The 19201-nt window shown below is 43.6% G+C and overlaps 1 protein-coding gene across 1 annotated transcript in view; it reads right to left on the bottom strand.

The window, feature by feature from the left end:
• Window positions 1-393, bottom strand: part of st8sia3 (ST8 alpha-N-acetyl-neuraminide alpha-2,8-sialyltransferase 3) — a 10962-nt gene extending 10569 nt beyond the window's left edge. Inside the window, exon 1 of the mRNA XM_017432913.3 lies at window positions 212-393. Within this exon, the coding sequence (XP_017288402.1) occupies window positions 212-375 (164 nt within the window). The 5' untranslated portion in view covers window positions 376-393. The remainder of the gene's footprint in view (window positions 1-211) is intronic.
• Window positions 394-19201: the final 18808 nt, after the last annotated feature.

The following is a 19201-nucleotide window of genomic DNA, read 5'->3' as shown; positions in this document are numbered from 1 at the left end:
GCTGAGCTGTATGCTGCAGGTAAGATGTTTACTGTTCCTGACCTTTACTAGAACCGCTCGTTAAAAGAGCTGAAGTGTCTCTTTAATGTCTCCCTCAGGTTTTGGTCCGCTCAGGAGAACCGGCCCGGTTTTCAGACTCTTCAGTGACTCTAATAATCCTCCATCTTTAAAATCAGAGCAGCTTCCGGTCCGCAGGCCGGCCTGGACTCACCGGAACCCCGTGTGGAACATGTACATCCTGGGCCCCCCGCTGGCTCCGAACCTGCTGGGTCCGAGCAGGAAGTCCTTCTTGATGGACACGTAGCTGATGAGGGACAGGATGAGCAGCGCCACGCTGAAGATGATGAGCCCCAGCGCGCTGGCGATCCGCACCATCCTGGTTCTGTTTGGATCAGAGCATCAGTGAGGAGGAGGAGGAGGAGGAGGAGGAGCAGGAGGAGGAGGAGGAGGAAGGCTGTGGGTCCGTTTCAAGCGGCGGATCTCCTTTAGCTGCGGGTCGCGCTGCTGAGCTCATCATCTGCGGAGGAACCGGTGACGCATTCACGGTCCGGAGGGGGGGGAGGGAGGGGGAGGGATCCTGGTCCGCTCCTTGGTCCTGGTTCGGCCCGGTTCTTCAGTCCTGGTGTCGCTTTAAGGAGAATCAGCAACATCCGAGGCGGAGCTGAGAGAGGAAGCAGCATCACAGGACCTGGAGGGACCTGGAGGAACCTGGAGGGACCTGGAGGAACCTGGAGGGACCTGGAGGAACCTGGAGGGACCTGGAGGGGGGGGTTCCTAGATGTACTGGGAGGGAAGGGGAGCACCAGAAGGAACCTGAATGGACCAGGACTCCTGGGGTGACCTGGAGGGGCCTGGAGGGACCTGGAGGAACCGGGGAGAAGACCGGGAGGGACCTGGGGGAACCTGGAGGGACCTGGGGGGACCTGCAGGGACCTGGGGTAACCTGGAGGGACCTGGAGGGGCCTGGAGGGGCCTGGAGGGACCTGGAGGGACCTGGGGGAACCTGGAGGGACCTGGAGGGGCCTGGAGGGACCTGGAGGAACCGGGGAGAAGACCGGGAGGGACCTGGGGGAACCTGGGGGGACCTGGAGGAACCTGGGGGGACCTGCAGGGACCCGGAGGGACCTGGGGGGAACCTGATGGGACCTGGAGGAGCCTGGAGGAACTGGGGAAGAGACCGGGATGGACCTGGGGGGACCTGGTGGGACCTGGTGGAACCTGGGGGGACCTGGGGAGACCTGAATGGACCAGAGGGGTCCTGGGTGTACTAGTAGGGACCCAGGGCGTCCTAGATGGACCGGGAGAGACCAGGGGGTCCTAGATGGACCGGGAGAGACCAGGGGGTCCTAGATGGCCCTGGGGGTCCTGAATGGACCTGGGGGCCCTGGTCCATGAGAGACTTGCGTCGTCATCAAATATCCATAAACATAAAACTCACCTGGTTTCATTCAGTCATTATTTTCTGAAAGATGAAAGTTTCTCTTCAGCAGATTAAAACCTGTTGGAAACGACTCTCAGCGACTACCATGGCAAAATTTAGCCCAATATCTGTAAATATGACGGAGTTGCAGCCATTTTTGTGTTTTCTAAGGTGATTTAAGTTAGCTGAGCAGGAGCGCCACAAAAGGGGGGTCCAGGGGGGCCACCCCTGAAAAACCTGCTCCCCCTGAGCTGCCCCCCCTTTCTTTACTGTACATTTTTAATTCCTCCCAGCTATTTGAGACTCACAGAACCCCATGAACATAAAAAACAAACATTGTTTTTAAAATATTAATAGAAAAATATAATAAATAATAATAATAATAATAATAATAATAATAATAACTCTTAACTCTTGTGTTGCTGTAGTTTTCAAATAACCCATATATGACAACATAATAAAACTACTGTAATTCTGTTCTGGTTCTGGTTCCCCATCTGGACCCCCTTTGAAAGTTTTCTTGGTGCTCCCCTCCAGCTGTGGCGGCCATCTTGAGACACGTTATTCCTTTGGTGACGGCTGATAATAAACGTGTTTTCATATAATACTCGCACACCTAAAAGACCTTTGTGAACTTATTCAGGAACACCCGTGTTCTCATCTGGATGGAGATGATTAGAATTTGTTTTATTTTTATTTTTATTATTTTCAAAGTAAAATTAAAAGATGAGTTTCGGGAGAATCTCCTGAGTTGTTAAGAGTTCGTTGTCTTAAAGATCAAACGGCAGAATGGAACCTGGATATTTAGGGTTGATGTCCACACACACACACACACCTCACACACCTCACACACACAATCAGTTGGTTCCTGTCTGCTGTGAGTGATGCTCAGCCGCTCTGAGTCCTCCATCAATACAGTCGACACAACAAAACATCCTTTTCCGTTTCCACGCCTCACACACACACACACACACACACCTCATCTTCTGAGGGGAACAGCTTCCATCTCCAGGTTGGGATGATGTACGATGAAAAGTGGAAGCTGGATTCCTCGGCGCGACCTTGGACATTCAGCCGAGGCTTCATTAAGAACCGTCGGTTCTCCAGTTTCTCTGCCAACAATAAATCACCGAAAATCCTTCAAAAAAAAATTCATTGGTCAGTTTTAATGTGAAACAATTTCTTAACGAGCTGTGCCAAACGTCCCCTGGTGCTGCAGCAACCGCGTCTGTTTTATTTATTTATATTTGTTTGAATTGTGTGAAAACTTTATTGATTCTTTGAGTTTTATTTTGGGTTCATCGTTTCTTTTATTTTGTTTGTTTAGTCGCCTTCATGTTCAGTCTTTGTCATCACCTGTTTTCCTGCCACGCCCATCAGTGTGTAATCACCCACCTGTGCCCGCTTCCCCCTAATGACCCTCTGCTCATCTCCTCCGTTTACTCACGTGTTTCTCTCACTGTCTTATTATCCTCACGTTAGCCTCCAATTATAGATTTATAATTTCTTTAATTTTAAATAAATTACTTTTATTCCCGGAGCTTGTATGAGTCGACGCGTTGGCTTCTCCGCAGTCTCGTCTTGTGAATACCAACCTTTTATTAGAAAGTAAGTTTTTCTCTCAGTATTTATGATTAGCTTTTTATTTTGTCACTATGTAAGGGTCATTAGAGCAAAATCGTCAACTTTGACACCTTTTTCAAACCACTGATTCAGTGAAAATATGCTTTACGTGTTCATGATGAAACCATCCAAGGTTTCTGTGTGGAATGTGTAAGTTTTGGAGAGTATTTTTTTTTTTTTTTTAATATATTTACGTGTTCAGTTTGCTTTAGGTGGGATCTCTGTGTGAAGCAGCAGCTGAAACAACAGGAAAAAATAAAAATATCAACTTTGCGTTGTGTTCTTGGAGAAGTTGTCCTCCACCTCCAATCGTCTCACTTCCTCCTGTCCTCCGATCATTTGTCTTTTTTTTTATTTTTTCTCCCCCTCGGCTATATTCACAGCTACGGAGACGGACCGGCTGTTGCCTAGCAACCCAGGGAGAAGATGGAGGAGGAGGAGGAGACAAAGAGACGGGGAGGAGGAGGAGGAGGTGTGCGAGCAGCTTTAATCACTCAGAATGAAAACAACGATTCGTGCTTTTACTTTGAAAGTTCATTCAGTCACAGATGAATGCATATCACCCGCCGTCATGACGTGCTGGGGATGACTCTCAGCTACTACCACTCCAAATATGAGCTCAATATCTGTAGAATTAACTGATTTATATTCTATATTGTGTCCGCTAAGGTTGATTATCTGTGGCGGCCATCTTGATTTGGATTGACTCCAAATGTTAATCAGTTAGTGATTATGGACAAAAGGTTTAATTAAAGTCAGTCCAGTGGTTGATGAGATGTTTTGCTAACAGACAAACAGGGTCGACTCCTACAAATGATGCTAAAGTTTAGAGCTTTCTTAGATTTAATTGCTTGTATTTAACTTGTTTGATTGTAATAAAAAAACAACTCAAGTCTGTAAATCCTGCAAAAAAATGTCAGATATTAACCCTTCATTAAATCTCAGTCTCTTCAGCTGAAGAAATAAAGATTTATTTAAACGTTTTTATGTCAGATTCAAACTTAAATGGAGGAACTTTCTGGGCTGCGAGTGCCGGGGACTTTTTGGAACCGCACCAAAAGACAAGTTTCTTCAAACCCACGGCAAAACGTTTGCAAAAATATCTAAAAAAAAATCACAGAAACTGAACTGAGACAGGTTCAAGATGCCGGCGATGAATCTGCGACTGTCTCCATCTTGGATTTGAAGCCAAAATGGCCGTTTGTTCTGAGGCTGCCAGGTTGTGTCCGAGCAGAACGCCCCTCCAACTCGCTAACAAGCTGTCAATCAATTACTAATTAAAACTAAACGTGTTTGAAAATCACATATTTTAAATCGCAAGAATCAACAAAAATCAAAAGCTGAAAAAGAATTACTCAAACCGTGTTTTTATTTTTTAGTTGAGTAAATGTCCCATTCATTTACATGGAGGGGGCGGGGCTTAAAATGCTACACTTGAGGCAGCCACTAGGGGGCAGTCTGCTCCGGTCTGTAGTTATAATCAATCTCCACATCGAGACCTTTTTGCAAACATTTTAAGACTTTTTGTGGACTCCTTCGAGCGGTTAGGGTTAGATGTTTTATAAAAACATCAAACTGTGAGGGACTGAGGGACATTTGAAGACAAACGTCCCTCAAAATAACAACCAATCATCTTTGTTTCCTGTTTGTGTTTAAATAAAATGATTAATTAAATATATTTTGACGTGAAAAACACAAAATAAACCTCAAAGTTCCTTTTAGTCACGTCAGCAGCAGCAGAAAAATCCTCCCTCCTTCCGTCTCTGTCTGTCTGCTTCATTAAAGGTGAGGCTCCCAGGTTTTACTGATCAGTCTGACTCTAAACAGCATCGATCCATTCTGATATGAGCTGCGAGGACGATTTCATCCCGACAGTCCAACTCCGTAAAATATGACACGAATCATTCGAGAAGTTTTCAGACAGACACAAACAGGACGGAGACGCCAGAAGGAGCTGAAGGAGGACGGTAATTTACATTTTTTAAATTTCCCTCATTTCCACCTGGTGTTACTCCAAACCTCAGAAGAAATCTGCTCGTACTCGAGGAATAAATCAATTTTCTTTGACCAGAATACGTAATAAACAGAATAATTTTCATGCAAAACGTGACGACTGAGCTGCAGACTTGATGTCTGACATTAAAGAAGGTTTTTAGTGAAAAACTAATAAACATTAGCAGAAATATTGCAGCAGTGACATCAGAACAATAAAACCAGAAATGTAATATTGTGAAGATGATAAAATTGCAATATTTGCCAATAATGTTGGAATTAGATTGTCTTGTGTTACATGTTTGCATCAGGAAAACACATTTTTTTCTAATATTGCGCAGCTCTAATTCACATCAAAGTTTAGATTTCTTATGAGTCACGATCATTTATCCCAAAGCTCCTAATAATAAATAATGTTAATTATTGAAGCTGCTGTTTGTTTGTTTTTGTGTTTTTCAACCAGTTTGACTTTTTCAAATGGAGTTTAAAATGGTTTTGATGACCTTTTCTAGGTTTATTTTGTGTATTTGCAGTTCTGGGGCAGGACAGGTCAGCAGTGTCGGCAGTGATCAGACCTGCAGGTGGTTGTGATCGAGACCCTTAGGGGCCCCGCGTTTCTGGTTTTAGCTCACTGGTACGTCTGCTGACGTCACGTGATCTTATCGAACTCGAGGATGGCATCAACCAGTGGTCCAGATCTCCATCCTTGCAGGGGTGCTAAGGGACGGACCTGCGTGTGTTTTAGTCTGGAGAAGACTAATGACCATCTATGGGATGCCGGGGCCATCTTTAAGGGCTTTCCAATCCCAGGGGAACCAAACCAAGAGTTGTGTCCCGGTGCAGGTTGGACTCCACCCGGGCTGCCCCCTCGTCTCCGATCCTGTTTGTGGTGCTCCTCAGGATCTCGAAGCTCAGTCGTGGAGAGGAGCAGGGTTCTGGTTTAAGGACCTCAGGGTCGGTTCGACGGTTCGCACCTGGGATGGGAGTCGGGCCATGGTTCTTAACGACCCTCTGGGTCAGGGATGATTCAAATATCTGGGAGTTTTGTTAATGAGTGATGGCGGGAGGATGTTGTTTCAGTCGGTTCTGGTGAAGAAAGAGTTGAGTCGAAGGGCAAAACTCTGGATTTACGGGTCCGTCTACATTCCAACCCTCACCTGAGGTCATGAGGTTCGGATCCTGACCAGAAGAACCAGATCCTGGATCCAAGCGGCTGAAAGGAGCTTCCTCTGTAGGGCGGCCGGGCTCAGCCTCAGAGATCAGGTGAGGAAATCCGTCGGATCAGAGCCGCTGCTCCTCCTCGTCGAAGGGAGCCAACTGAGGTGGTCCATCTGATCAGGATGCCTCCCTTCTGAGGTTTTCCAGGCATGTCTCGTTGGGAAGAGACCTTAGACCAAACCTAGAATTTGCTGGAAGGATTATGGAACCTCTCTGGCCTGGGAATGCCTTGGGATCAGGAGGAGCTGGAGAGGCAGGTCTGGATTCCCTCCTGGACCTGCTGCCTCCTCGATCCGACCACAGGTGGGAGGTACAAGATGGACGGATGGATAACCTGCGGTGTCAAACAGTGCAGGTTGTCTGTTGAGAAATCCATTTTCATGACTAAAATGAGAAGCTAAACGACCAATCAAGCAGCTTGGAGCAGAGACAGGGAGGAGATGTTCATCCAGACATTTTCTCCAACATGGCCGACCTGTTTTTTGTACTTATAGCTCCACTTAGGTCACCCAGTGACTTCTGAACGTAATATTTGGGGGTTTAAAACGAAGGGGGTGAATATATATGCTCACACCACTTTTTCAGGTTTATATTCAAGTTTAAGTTGTTTTTTTTTTACATTTAATTTCAGGGAGAGACTGGGCCCCGGTTCAAACGCTCGGGTTCAGGTAAAAGCAAACCCCAAAGTCCGTCCTGTGGCGAAGTCAAACTTCTCTGTGTCCTCTGAGGCGACACCGGCCTGGAGGTTTAATTTCAGACTGTAGGACGATTGAGAAACAGATGTATTAATCATCTTTAGAGGAAATGACCTGTAAAAATGAGAATCAATATCCATCACGGCTCCGACTCTCAGACTCAACTGTTTAATCATTGACTCTGATTCGATGGCTCATTCTGAGTGGGTTTCAGTCGTGAGCGGCGTTCTCTGTTGACTCAAAGTCCCTCCCAGTTCGACCATCAAAGCTCTGATGTTTCGCTGATAGCTGTTATCGCCGCCGCGTCTTCAACAATGACTAATGGTTGACGGATTCGGAGCTGACGGGAGCGAAGCGAACGCCTTCTTCCTGATCGGAAACATTAACCAGTCAGCCAACAATGATGTGTGGAGGTGTGCCTGGTAGTTAGCCGGTTAACGGTACGATCAATCCCATCGACTGATTTACAACAAGCAGAGATGAGCGGAGTGATGTGAACAACGTAAAGCACAAAATAAAACCCAACAGATTATTAAAGGCAATAAAACAATGATAAAAAGAAATGAAAATAGGAAAAAAACTACTAAAAGTAGAGTATTTAAAAGAATAAAAGACAAAATACCTCACACAAAACTTTGAGTTTTGTCTCTAATTAAACTATAAAACAAGAATCAAGCTGAATATTTAAATTAAAGTTTTGATTTCAAGATTCAAGAACATTTTGTTGTCTTTTTACCGAGAATCCACTTAAATAAAACTGTTTTCAGACACAGATTAAACAAAAAGATCAAAAAGAAACGGCCCTAACCCCTTAAACCCTGAGGAGACCCTAACCCCAGCTCATTTCTGAAACCAGACGACAGGAAGTCAAAGAGGTCATCAGAGGAGGGGGCGGAGCCTGAGGAAGTCAAACGGTTCATCAGAGGAGGGGGCGGAGCCTGGAATATCTTTACAACTAAATATATGTCAATAACAAATATAAACTATCGTTCCAGGACTGGATGGTTGGTCGATTAGTTTCATTGGTTGGTTGGTCAGTGGATTGGTTTTGGTTGGTTTACTAGTTTTATTGTTTGTTTTTTGTTGATTGGTTGATTAATTAGTTAGTTTGGTTGGTTGATTGTTTTTGCTTTGGTTGATTAGTTTCATAGGTTGATTGGTTGGTTTTGTTAGTTGATTAGTTAGTTTGGATAGTTCATTAGTTTAGTTGGTTAATTGGTTAACTAGTTAGTTAGTTTGGTTTGTTAATGAGTTTGGTTGGGTGATTGTTTTTGTTGATTGGTTTTATTAGTTGATTGGTTGGTTTTGTTAGTTAGTTGATTAGTTTGGATAGGTTATTAGTTTAGTTGGTTGATTAGTTAGTTAATTTGTTTGGTTGCCTGTTTGGTTTTGCTTTGGTTAATTAGTTTAATCGTTTAGTAGATTTGTTTGGTTGTTTTTGTTGGTTGGTTAATTAGTTAGTTTGTTTGGTTAGTTAATTTGTTTGGTTGGGTGATTGTTTTTGTTTTGGTTGATTAGTTTAATTGGTTGGTTTTGTTGATTAGTTAGTTTGGTTAGTTCATTAGTTTGGTTGGGTAATTGCTTTTGCTTTGGTTGATTAGCTTTACTGGTTCATTAGTCTGGTTGGTTGATTAGTTTGCTCGGTTCGTTGATCGACTTGGTTGGTTGGTTTGTCAGTGGATTGGTTTTGTTTGGTCGACTAGTTTAACTGGTTGATTAGTTAGGTTTTAGAGTTCATTAGTTTGGTTGATTGATTGTTTTTGTTTTGATTGATTAGTTTGGTTTTTGTTGGTTGGTTAGTTCATTGGTCTGGTTCGTTGATTGACTTGGTTGGTTGGTTTGTTGGTGGATTGGTTTTGTTTGGTTGATTACTTTAACTGGTTGATTAGTTTGGTTTTTGTTGGTTAGTTAGTTGATTAGTTTAGTTGGTAGTTATTTGAAGGAAGGTAATGATGACAGGTTTTTTAACTTCGTCATTTGTTTGTATTTAAAACTAGTTAAGGACTGGATCTATCACCAGAACTGATTTATTGTGAACACCTTTGTACAATAATCTATAAAGTTTAGATAAAAATAATCCCCATGGAGCAATTTAGATAAAACACAGCTAATTCTAAAATTTCAGCTGACAATCAGTGTTTTTAGCTGTGAGCAAAAACTCAAACTGGCTGAATAAACATTAAATAAGCGAGATGTGTACAAGACAATAAAATGAGCGGCTGATATCCGTCGTTCAGCCATTAACTCTAATAAAACATGAGAACGTCGAAATAGCCCAAAATAATGATGGACATGACATTTCCTCGCCTCTTCTTCCTTTGATTTCTTATCCACATCTCCTCCTCCTCCTCCGGTCCCCTCCCAATATGTAGTAATATGTAGAGATGATGACCTATTGATTTCTGCTTGAGGGATGTTTGACAAGCAGGCGGGAGCTGAAATAGACGCAGGTTGTAACCTCACTTGTTCAGAAATTAGCTGAAAACACTGAGAGACGCTGCCGACGGACGCTTCTTAGTTTCGTTTTTTTAAGATTTGTAAGTTGTAGATTTAATTTAAAGAGTTCGATTCGACCCCACAAGCAGAAAAAAAATCACAGCAATATAAAAGAGGACAGTAATAAAAAGTTGGAGGCACAGAATATTAAAACTCTCCAACACAAATAAAAAAAATGGCGTTGAAAAACGAGACCAAAAGCTGCTGCTGCTACCAAATTCAAATCAGCTGCCATGTTGTATTTTTGGAGCCACTGTCTATGCACTCGGGACGACTGAGACCAAAGTCCCGCCTCCACACCGTCCCGACTCGCTAACAGGTGGCCAATTGCGCCGTACTGCAACATTTTTTTTAATTAAGCCTCAAAAAAACAAATTATAACTAAACTTGTTGAAAAACATTTGAACTTACAGCAGCAAGGAAAGAGCTACAGCAATCAGCAGCTGAAACAAATCAGCTAAGGCACACTAGTCAAACTCAAGGCCCGCGGGCCAGATCCGGCCCTCTGTAACATTTCATCCGGCCCTCCAGTCTGGTTCAGATCGAGTCTCTGATTCTTATTTTGCTTAAAAAAACTGAGCCTAATTAGTGAAGTTTTCTCTGACAGTGACTTAGAAGCCAACAATATATAGTTTTAATTTCTGTATGATCAGGTTTTTGTCTGTTTTAATGTTAAAAACTTCATTTAAAAGCTGAGTGAGGCGTAAGAAATGACAGCTAATGATTTGCTTTTTGAAGTTTGATCTATTTGTCTGTGTTCATTAAAGTCTGTTTGCTCTAAATTCTGTATAATCTGTAACTGGGAAAAGGTCATTGATATTTCTATATGAAGGATTTGACATAATACATCTAAAACCAATTAATTTATGTAATTTTTAATATATATTGATCGTGATTGGCCCTTAGCTCGGACCAAATTTTTAATTTTGGCCCCCTTGCTTCACTGGGTTTGACCCCCCTGATCTAAGGTGTAATTGTCCTATTCGTTTACATGGAGGGGCGGGGCTTAAATATTCTACTGAAACCAGCCAGTAGGGGGCGTTTAACCACTGTGGCTTCAACTTCCAGGTCCGGTCCGGTCTGTAGTTATATTATATGTTGAGTTAAACTCTGTTTGAAGATCTATCAGCAGCTTGTAAGATATTTATTGTTCATAACTTCTCCACAGTTTCTGTCTTTATCTGTTTATCAGTTTTTACTGTTTTTATACTCATTTTTTCATCTTTTATCGTGCTCTATCCGTGCATGTCGAGCAGTGAAAGCACTAAGCTTGTAAATCACGCCAGTTACGTGCACAACGAGCTGTCCACACATGTGTTTTTAAAACCCGTGTCTGTGTACGCGTCTTCTAACTAAATGGACGGGTCTAATCACCTCAGAGGGAGGAACCTCTCCCCCTTTTCCGCCGCCGCCTCTTAACATTAACGGGTATTAACAGCCCCCAACGCTCCCCCGTTTCCTACCGAAGAATGAAATACATCACTAATGGTTTATCACAAACACTGCTAATGCTTTATGCAGACCTCTTACCATTAATAAATGATGACATGTAAANGAGTGTGTGTCCACTGCACAGCAGCGCCAGGGGACGGGGGACGGGGGACGGGGGGGGGTGCTGTGAAAGTTCACGGACCCTAAAAGGGAGGGAAACACTTGGATCAGTTTCAGGGATTAAACAGAAAAACGAACACAGGGTGAATAAATCCCTTTTTTGTAAACCAGTGGGCGTTCAAACGTCATCTGAGGAAAATACATTTAATATAATATTCAATAATTGTTGAATCAACTTAATCTTATATTTTAGACTAGTTCATTTTTATTTTCTTTAGTTTGTTAAAAAGAGAGAAGTGATAGTAATGAAGTCCAGACAGTTTGAGGATGACCTTTGACCCCTCCCAGATGGACGAGCAGCAACAGTTGCTTCTCCGATGTCGCTGCTGATGATGTTCCGCCCTGGCGTTGTGTTCAAACTGACCTTTTATCTTCGTTTGTGTTAAATAGTGTGTTTTTGTACACATCAGGAGGTAATGAACCTTTTTAAAGACGATTTTTACCGTTTCGCCGCAGCGGAGACTCGGGTTGTCCAATCCTGGTCCTCAGGGGCTCCATCCTGCAGGTTTTACTTGTTCCTCTGCTCCAACACACCTGATCTGAATCAATGGGTGATTAACAGGCTTCTGCAGAACATGAAGAAGTGATTTAACCTCTGAATCAGGTGTGTTGGAGCAGAGAAACGAAGAAAACCTGCAGGATGGTGGCCCTGAGGACCAGGATTGGACACCCCTGCTCTAAAGAGATGCAGCAGACAGGAAGTGTCCAGCTGGAAACGGTAAAAAGCTCCACATTTATCCCGGTGAAAGCAGGTTTTTAGCAGGATAATTGACCCTGGCGGACACTTTCCTCCTACATGTGTCCTCATTAACCCAACCTTGGAGGCTGCCATTCATCTCTCTTCCCTGTAATAACGCCCCCGCCCCGCCGCGCCGTTTAACTTTTTCAATTAAAAGACGAGGATCAGTCTATTAACCTCACTCCCCCCAGCGCCATTTTTCCTGCCCGTGATGCTGTTTTGGAAGCGGGCCGCAGAGACGGGCCGGGTGATGGCAGGCGTCCGGGTGAGTTATGGAGGCCGGATGGAGAGGTCAAACCATAAGTTTCTGCCTCATCCTGCAGCTGATGGGCGAGGAGGGAGATGAAGGGCGACAGATACCTGAGGAGGCGCTGCAGGGGTCAACACCTCCACCGGGCTTCGTGTGGAGCCGCTCTCCGTTGGTTCTCTGTGGTTTCCTCTGCTTTCTTCTTCATCTTCAGCTGGTTTTCTCTTTTTGGCTCCCAAAAATACAAAAACCCTGAAGCTAAAAGCTCCCTCTTCCTTTTCTTGCTGTCTAAACACTTACTTTGTTCCATTTTAGCTGCTCATACAGCAAAACGTTCGGCTCCTTTAGCTGACGGCTGCTGGGACTTTTGGGTTTTGTAAGTTTTATACTTTTCAAAATATTTAACTTTATTTACAAACATTTTCCCCATAGAAACGCATTGAGAACTCTTCAGTTCCTTCAGAAACTTTCTTCTCTCTGTTTGTCTCCTTATGCTACTTTTAGCTTTCAGCTAGCATTTTGCTACATTTAACATTTAGCTAGTTTTCTGTTCCTTTAACTTCTAACTAGCATGTTGCTACGTTTAGCTTTTAGCTAGCCTTTTGCAAACTTTAGCTATTACTCTGCCTTTTGCAACTTTTGGCTTTTAGCTAATTTTTTGCTATGTTTTTAGCTAATATTTAGCTTTTGTAACTTTTAGCTTGTCTTTGGCTTCTTTTAGCTTTAAGCTACCCTTTTGATGCGTTTACCTTTTAGCTAGCCAGATGTTTTGCTTCTTTTGGCTTTTAGCTAGTATTTTGTTAAATTTAGCTTTTAGCTAACCCTTTGACACTTTTAGCTTGCCTTTTGCTACATTTACCTTTTTAGTTAGTGTTTTGCTACTTTTGGCTTTACCTAGCCTTTTGATACTTTTAGCTAGATTTTTTTATATGTTTAGCCCTAAGGTAGTGTTTTATTACATTTAGCTTGAGTTAGTTTTGCTACTTTAAGTTAGCATTTTGATTGGACAGAATCTGTTTCATTTATTAGCTCTCAACATCCAAGCTCCATCTCTTATAAAAAATCTTATTGGTCCATAATTTGCTAACAGAGCTCTTCGCTCTCAGACTGCAGGTTTCCTTGTGGTTCCTAAAGGTTCTAAAAGTAGAACAGGAGGCGGAGCTTCCAGTTCTCAGGTTTCTGTCCAACAGCCTGACACCCTGTCTGCTTTAAGACTTTCCTTTTTGATAAATCTTATAGTTCGGGTTGGTTTGGGTTTCCTGAGGTGTCCTTTAGTTCTGCTGCTGGAGGACAAACTGTCCACATGTCCTCACTCTGCTGCTGTCTTTACTCTCTCTGCTGTAATTATTTCTATCATTAATGTGTTTTTTTTCTTTGTCTTTCTAACTATAGAAGCTACACCTGGATTATAGAAACCACACAAGGACCAGTCATTCTGTTTGTCTCTTTCTTGTCCTCTCAAACTCCAGCCGTTTAAAGCAGATGGCTGCCCGCCCGGAGCCTGGTTCTGGTTTTGCTGTTAAAAGGGAGTCATTTCTTCCCACTGTCGCCTCCATGCTGCTCAGGACGGAGACTGAGACACAAGCTGCTGCTTGCTTAGACAGATAATTTTGACTCATTGTCTTGTATAACGTGAAGGTTGTGTTATAAACAGATTGACACTGAATCTTAAAAATAAGGAACAAAGTGAGTTCTTTATCGTCTCAACAAGGAAGTTTTCCGTCTGTTTACTTTCTGATTCTCGTGTTGACCCGTTCTCTCTGCCTTTTGGACTTTCCTGGGATCTCCGTCCTGTCCCTTTTCGTCCCCCCTGCGTCCTGTCCCCCCAACCGCTACGTTTACAGACGGAGTCCTCATTGATTGGAGGAGCGAGCGCTGACAGGCTGACAAATAGCCTTTTTATTAAGGGCCTGTCTGTGCCTGGCAGCCAGAGATCTGAGAGAAGAACAATTCAATTCAGCTCAATAGACTTTATGCCTCCCTGCAGGGCCACTTTCATTACAGGCATAAAAAACACTGATTAAAGACAAAAACATAGATATCACTTTTTATAAATAGAGGCTGGACCACGTGTTGGTTTAGCTCCTCGTGTTTTAAATGATTTATTGGACAGATGAGATGACTCTCTGTGGAGGAATTTAACGTCTTCGTCTTCGCGACTAAATACGTTCAAACGGCCAGCGGTTTGTCCCTCCTGGGCTTCTGAAGTACATTATTTTGTGTTAGCAAAATATCTCCGGAGACAGTGGACAGGTTTTAATGAAACTCTCAGAAAGACCTTCAAATCAAACTGATCCAAGATGGCCGCCACAGCCTTTACAGATCACAAAACTGGCCATGTATGTGTTGAGTCATCCCCAAGGCATACTTTGTTTGTCTGTTAGCAAAATATCTCATCAACAACTGGATGGATTTTAATTCAATTCATTGGTAAAACCTCTACAACTGGTTAGCTTTTTAGCGTCAATCCAAATGAAAATGGCCGCCACAGCTAATTGACCTTTGCAAACGCAGACATGGCCGTAACTCAATCAACTGTGCAGATATTGAGCTGAAACTGGGGGTAGTAGTCGCTGAGAGTCATCCCAAACTGTGAAATCGAGCATAAATTTGTTGTTAAATTTGTTCATAAATGAATGATTATAGCTTCAAACATCTGAAAGGTTTATGTTCTTGAGTTTTCTGAGTTTAACCTGCCTAACGTCTTTGCTGCCGGATCGTTTCCCTTCAGGACACGCTCGCTCTCTAGTGTCCTCTGAATCACCCAGCCCTCGGGGGGTGCTGTCGCATGATTGGCCGGTGACACGACATCCAATTAAGGACTAATTAATCAAGCTCCAGTTGATGGGTAATACCCTGAGCCACTGGTTAATGAAAGGCTGAGCGAGCCGGAGCGAGGCAGGGAAAGTAAAATAAAACGTTGATATTTAGCACAACGACCGTCATGATCCTGGGTTCTTTGTTTTGTTTTACTCCTGTTGTTTTTGTGTTTGTTTTTTTAAGTTTAGTGTTTAGTTTCCCAGTGTCTCCTTGAGTCAGCAGCCATTTTCCCCTCGGTCATTCTCGCACCTGCTTCTCGTGTTCATTAGTCGGCTTCTAATCACTCAGTGTCCTCAGTCCATCGCACGTCTGTCGCCCCGTCTGTTTGTCCCTTTTCCCTGCGTAGTCCTCACAGTTTGGTCCTCTTGGTTGTTGCGTTTGCTGCCCTGTCAGCGTTTTGGTTTTGTAGTTAAAGTCTTTATAACATCTGGTCCTCGTGTTCGTCGGCATCTTTGGGTCCAAACACGCTATTTCTCAATGTTTTTTATTTGACTTTTTGTGCTTCTAACACAATTTCTACATCATCGAAGGATTGTTTAGGGGGTTAATGTAACAGCAAATATTTCTCCCCGTTGATCACAAGTAAATTCCTCGATCAGTTACAGAAATTCTCCAGTTCGAGTTCGGAATCATCTGATCTTCGCTTCAACGCTCCCCAGAATGACTCTTCTGTCGCCTGTCGTCCTCATGGCTTTTAGCCGCCGTTTCTTTTCAGACGGAGATAAAGAACTTCACCTTTTCTCTTTCTGCCTGGCATCTCTGACTCCGTCGTTCTCCCTCTGACTCTGTTTACATCCGGGGGATTATTTTATTGATAGACTGTCCGAAGTGTCCCCGTCAGAGTCTGAACGTGTCAAAATCTGACTGCTGATTACAAATTATGCGGTAGACTTTTGGTAGTGAACGAGTCATATTTTGTGGTTATTTTTATTATAGATGATACACATATACAAAAAATTAAAACACAGAAAAATTATGGCTTTAAACACCATCTTTGTCAATTTTCTTTACCATTCGTTTTTACTCTTTAAGTGATGTAACACACATGGGGGCTCGTCCGGGATTTGAACTTTTGGTGCCAAAAGAGACATATACTCCTAGCACCTAGAAAAGGTGACATCATCAGTTAATTACATCCTCATTAGAGTCTTTTCTGTCATGTCTAAAATGTTTGAATCATCTGCAGCAGGAGTCCCGTCTCCGGTTCTCTGGACGCCTGTAGTTGTCTCCGAATTGTTCGGCGATTCAAAGCAGCCTGGTCCTGTGCTCACTGATGAATTGGACTGAAGCGGCTGCTGTAAGTAACAACTCTTTCAGAGGTATGTTTTACATTACCTGCTTTTAGCAACAACTACTGAAGGCTTGGGGTCCCTGGAGGACGGCTGATGGATCTGTTCCAACGCTCAGAATAAATTCTGTTTTCCTCAAACAGGAAAAACAGCTGATATCCATTATGACTTCCTGTCCAACAGTTGGGCTCTGAGTGTAAACAGTGATCCAAATGCAGGAGAGAAAATCTAAAAATAAATGTGGTAACTGTAGGGGGGCCCGGGGCCTTCGGGCCGGCAGAATGGAAGTATTGATGGGAACAGAAGCAGAGTGTTAGAGCCGCTGGCTTCAGGCCACAGTAAACCTATTGATCTCTGTTGTTTTCATGTGCTCACACAAACACGCATGGAGGGGATGCTATCACTGCGACTTCCTTTTGTTTTCCACATTTCACGCCTCTGATTTAACCTCTCTAATGTTGCCTTCGTGTGGTCGCAGGAAATGGGATTTAGTCCTCATTTAGTCCGCAGAGCTTAATCTATACATCAAACAAATGGCAAGGCATATGAGTAGCCTGTGAACCTCTGAAAGACTAGTTTGATTTAATGTGTAACAGCAAGATGCCTTTGCAACATCGAAAAGGACAAAAACAAATTAGTATTTGTAAAAAAAAAAAGAAAATTACAACTGTTTGGGGTGACGCTCTGAACATTTTTAGCCTAAAACACTAAATTGAGGCTAAAACTGGTTTAAAAGAAGAAGAAATTTAGGTTCTGCTGACTCAGCAGCATCATCCGTCATTGCTCGAGAAACCTCCGGACGACAGCATCCTGATCAGATGCCTGAACCGCCTCAGTTGAGTCTTCTCGACGAGGAGGAGCTCCTCGCCTCATCTCTGAAGCCACCGCCTCACTGGGCGGGTTTGGGTTGGTGATAAATGGTGAACAGCATTCCAAACGGAGTCTCCAAAATGTCTCAGTTTCCCTCGCAGGAGCCTCAGAGGCTCGCACCTGAATTCATTTTGACAAATTTACCTCGAAACAGTTGCAGAGTCGCGACAGGCGTCTTGGTTCTGTAATTCTGAAGGTGTGTTTCGACACCTGAGTGGGAGCTTTCTCTACGTTTCTAAAGTATACTCCAGCAGATGAAATCATAAACGTGGGGGATGTGGCTATAATAATAATAAGCTGTATTTTTCATAAATTGGCCCTAAAACGTGGCCGCGCGGCTCGCTGGTTGCAAATACTCCAAATTCAGTGAGACTGCAGCGAAGAATTCACCTGTTTTTTTGGGGTTTTCTTGTATTTTTCACCAACTGGTCTCCGATCGCGGCAGCCTGGTGGGATATCAGCTTAACGCCGAGTCCGACCATAACGAGGGTTGGAACGTAGGCAGACCCGTAAACTGGCGAACAAACCCTTGATCCATCGATGAATCCCTCGCTCCGTCCTTCCATCACTTCTGACGACACAGATACCTTCCAGAGGGAGGTATCCACTTTTTTCCAATTGTTTTTCCCTTAATGGCTAAATATAGACAACTAAATGTAGTTTTAGATTAAACTATAGACCAAATGTAGCCCCTAGGCTTCATTTAACTTCTTTTAGCCAAAACTTCCAAAGAACCTAAACTCTGTTCGGTTTCTAACAGTTTGTATAATAATACGAAACTTTCCCCACGGGCAGGAAAGGCTAAAAGGCGATGCTCGCACCAATGTGGTCATTTTGGCTAAAAGATCAACAATTTCAGCTGAGAATTATCTGAAGTTTTAAGGTTTTAACAGATTTTTTCCTCGTTTCTAAAACTAAATGAGCAAAGTCAGAAGAGCGCGTCTTCGTCCTCGCACAGCGCAGGATCACGGCCCAGAGACTGAAACTGAGAGAAACGAGGGGTTCAAAATGGAGGCGTATAAAGGGATTTCATTCAGGGAGCAGGAACATTAGTCAGGGGGGTGAGGGAGAACAGGACAGGGGGAGAAATCCCAGGAAGACGTTCTCTCATAATTAATAAATGAAAGATGTTGTTAGTGCATCTGATCAATAGAGTTGTTAGGCAGAAGGAGCGATTGATTGGATGAAGGATGGAGGGATGATGGGATGGGGTGAAATTCGCTCTGTGGCTGTTTCGAATTTTCACCCTCATTGCGAACAAAGGAGTCTCCTGAGCCTCATCAGCGCTGATAGACACTTAGCACCATCCTGACCTTAATAGGAGGGAGGGACAGAAAAAGAGGGGAGGAAGGGAGGAAGGGAGGGGAGGAAGAGGGGAGGAAGGGAGGAAGAGAGGGGAGGAAGGGAGGAAGAGAGGAGATGAAGGGAGGAAGAGAGGAGAGGAAGGGAGGGGAGGAAAGGAGGGAGGATTTAAAATAATAAAAGAAAGTTTGAATGAAGGAGAAAAGTTAGAAAAAAGAAATTCAAATAAACTAAAGAAAATTATTTTCTATGAAAATCAAATCTGAACGCTGAGAGCCAAAGAAGCTAAAACTGAGCTAAAGCTACAAATAAACACTAAAAGCTAAAAGCTAAAGGTAACAAAATGGTAGCTAGAAGCTAAATGTAGCTAAACTCTAAAAGCAACAAAGAGAGTCCGTCCCGTTCAAGATGGCTGCCACGGCGAACACAAAGGTGGCCCGTCACCTGGAAGGACTCTGACTCCGGCGGGTGATATGCATCCCTGCAAGGAACGATGGAAATCTTCAAAGTGTTTCCAGGATCCGTGAGAGAGGACGAACGGCAGCTCAGCCTGCCATCCACAGGCCTCGTGGTTCTGCGGGTCGAGCGGGTCAGGGAGCCGGGCTCGGCGCTGTGGTTGTGTGTTTGTCCATTAACAGCTAATAGCAGCTCTGTTTCCCCATTATCACTAATGGATACAACTCTCTGGACGCGCGCGGACACACGCCGTCTGCAGGGACCATTACTTACTCTCTCATTCCCATGCTGTCAAAATTAGCCATGCAACATAACAACCACACACACACACACACACACACACTTTCTGTCTCTTTCTAAATGTCTCAGTGGACAGGAAGTGAGGGCGTTAGGGCAACGAGGAAGTGTTTCCTGCAGCAGCTA

This window comes from Kryptolebias marmoratus, linkage group LG14 (assembly GCF_001649575.2).
Source record: "Kryptolebias marmoratus isolate JLee-2015 linkage group LG14, ASM164957v2, whole genome shotgun sequence".
Taxonomy (NCBI): domain Eukaryota; kingdom Metazoa; phylum Chordata; class Actinopteri; order Cyprinodontiformes; family Rivulidae; genus Kryptolebias; species Kryptolebias marmoratus.
Note: the sequence above shows the minus strand (reverse complement) of the source record. Positions and strands in the feature narration are given on the sequence as shown.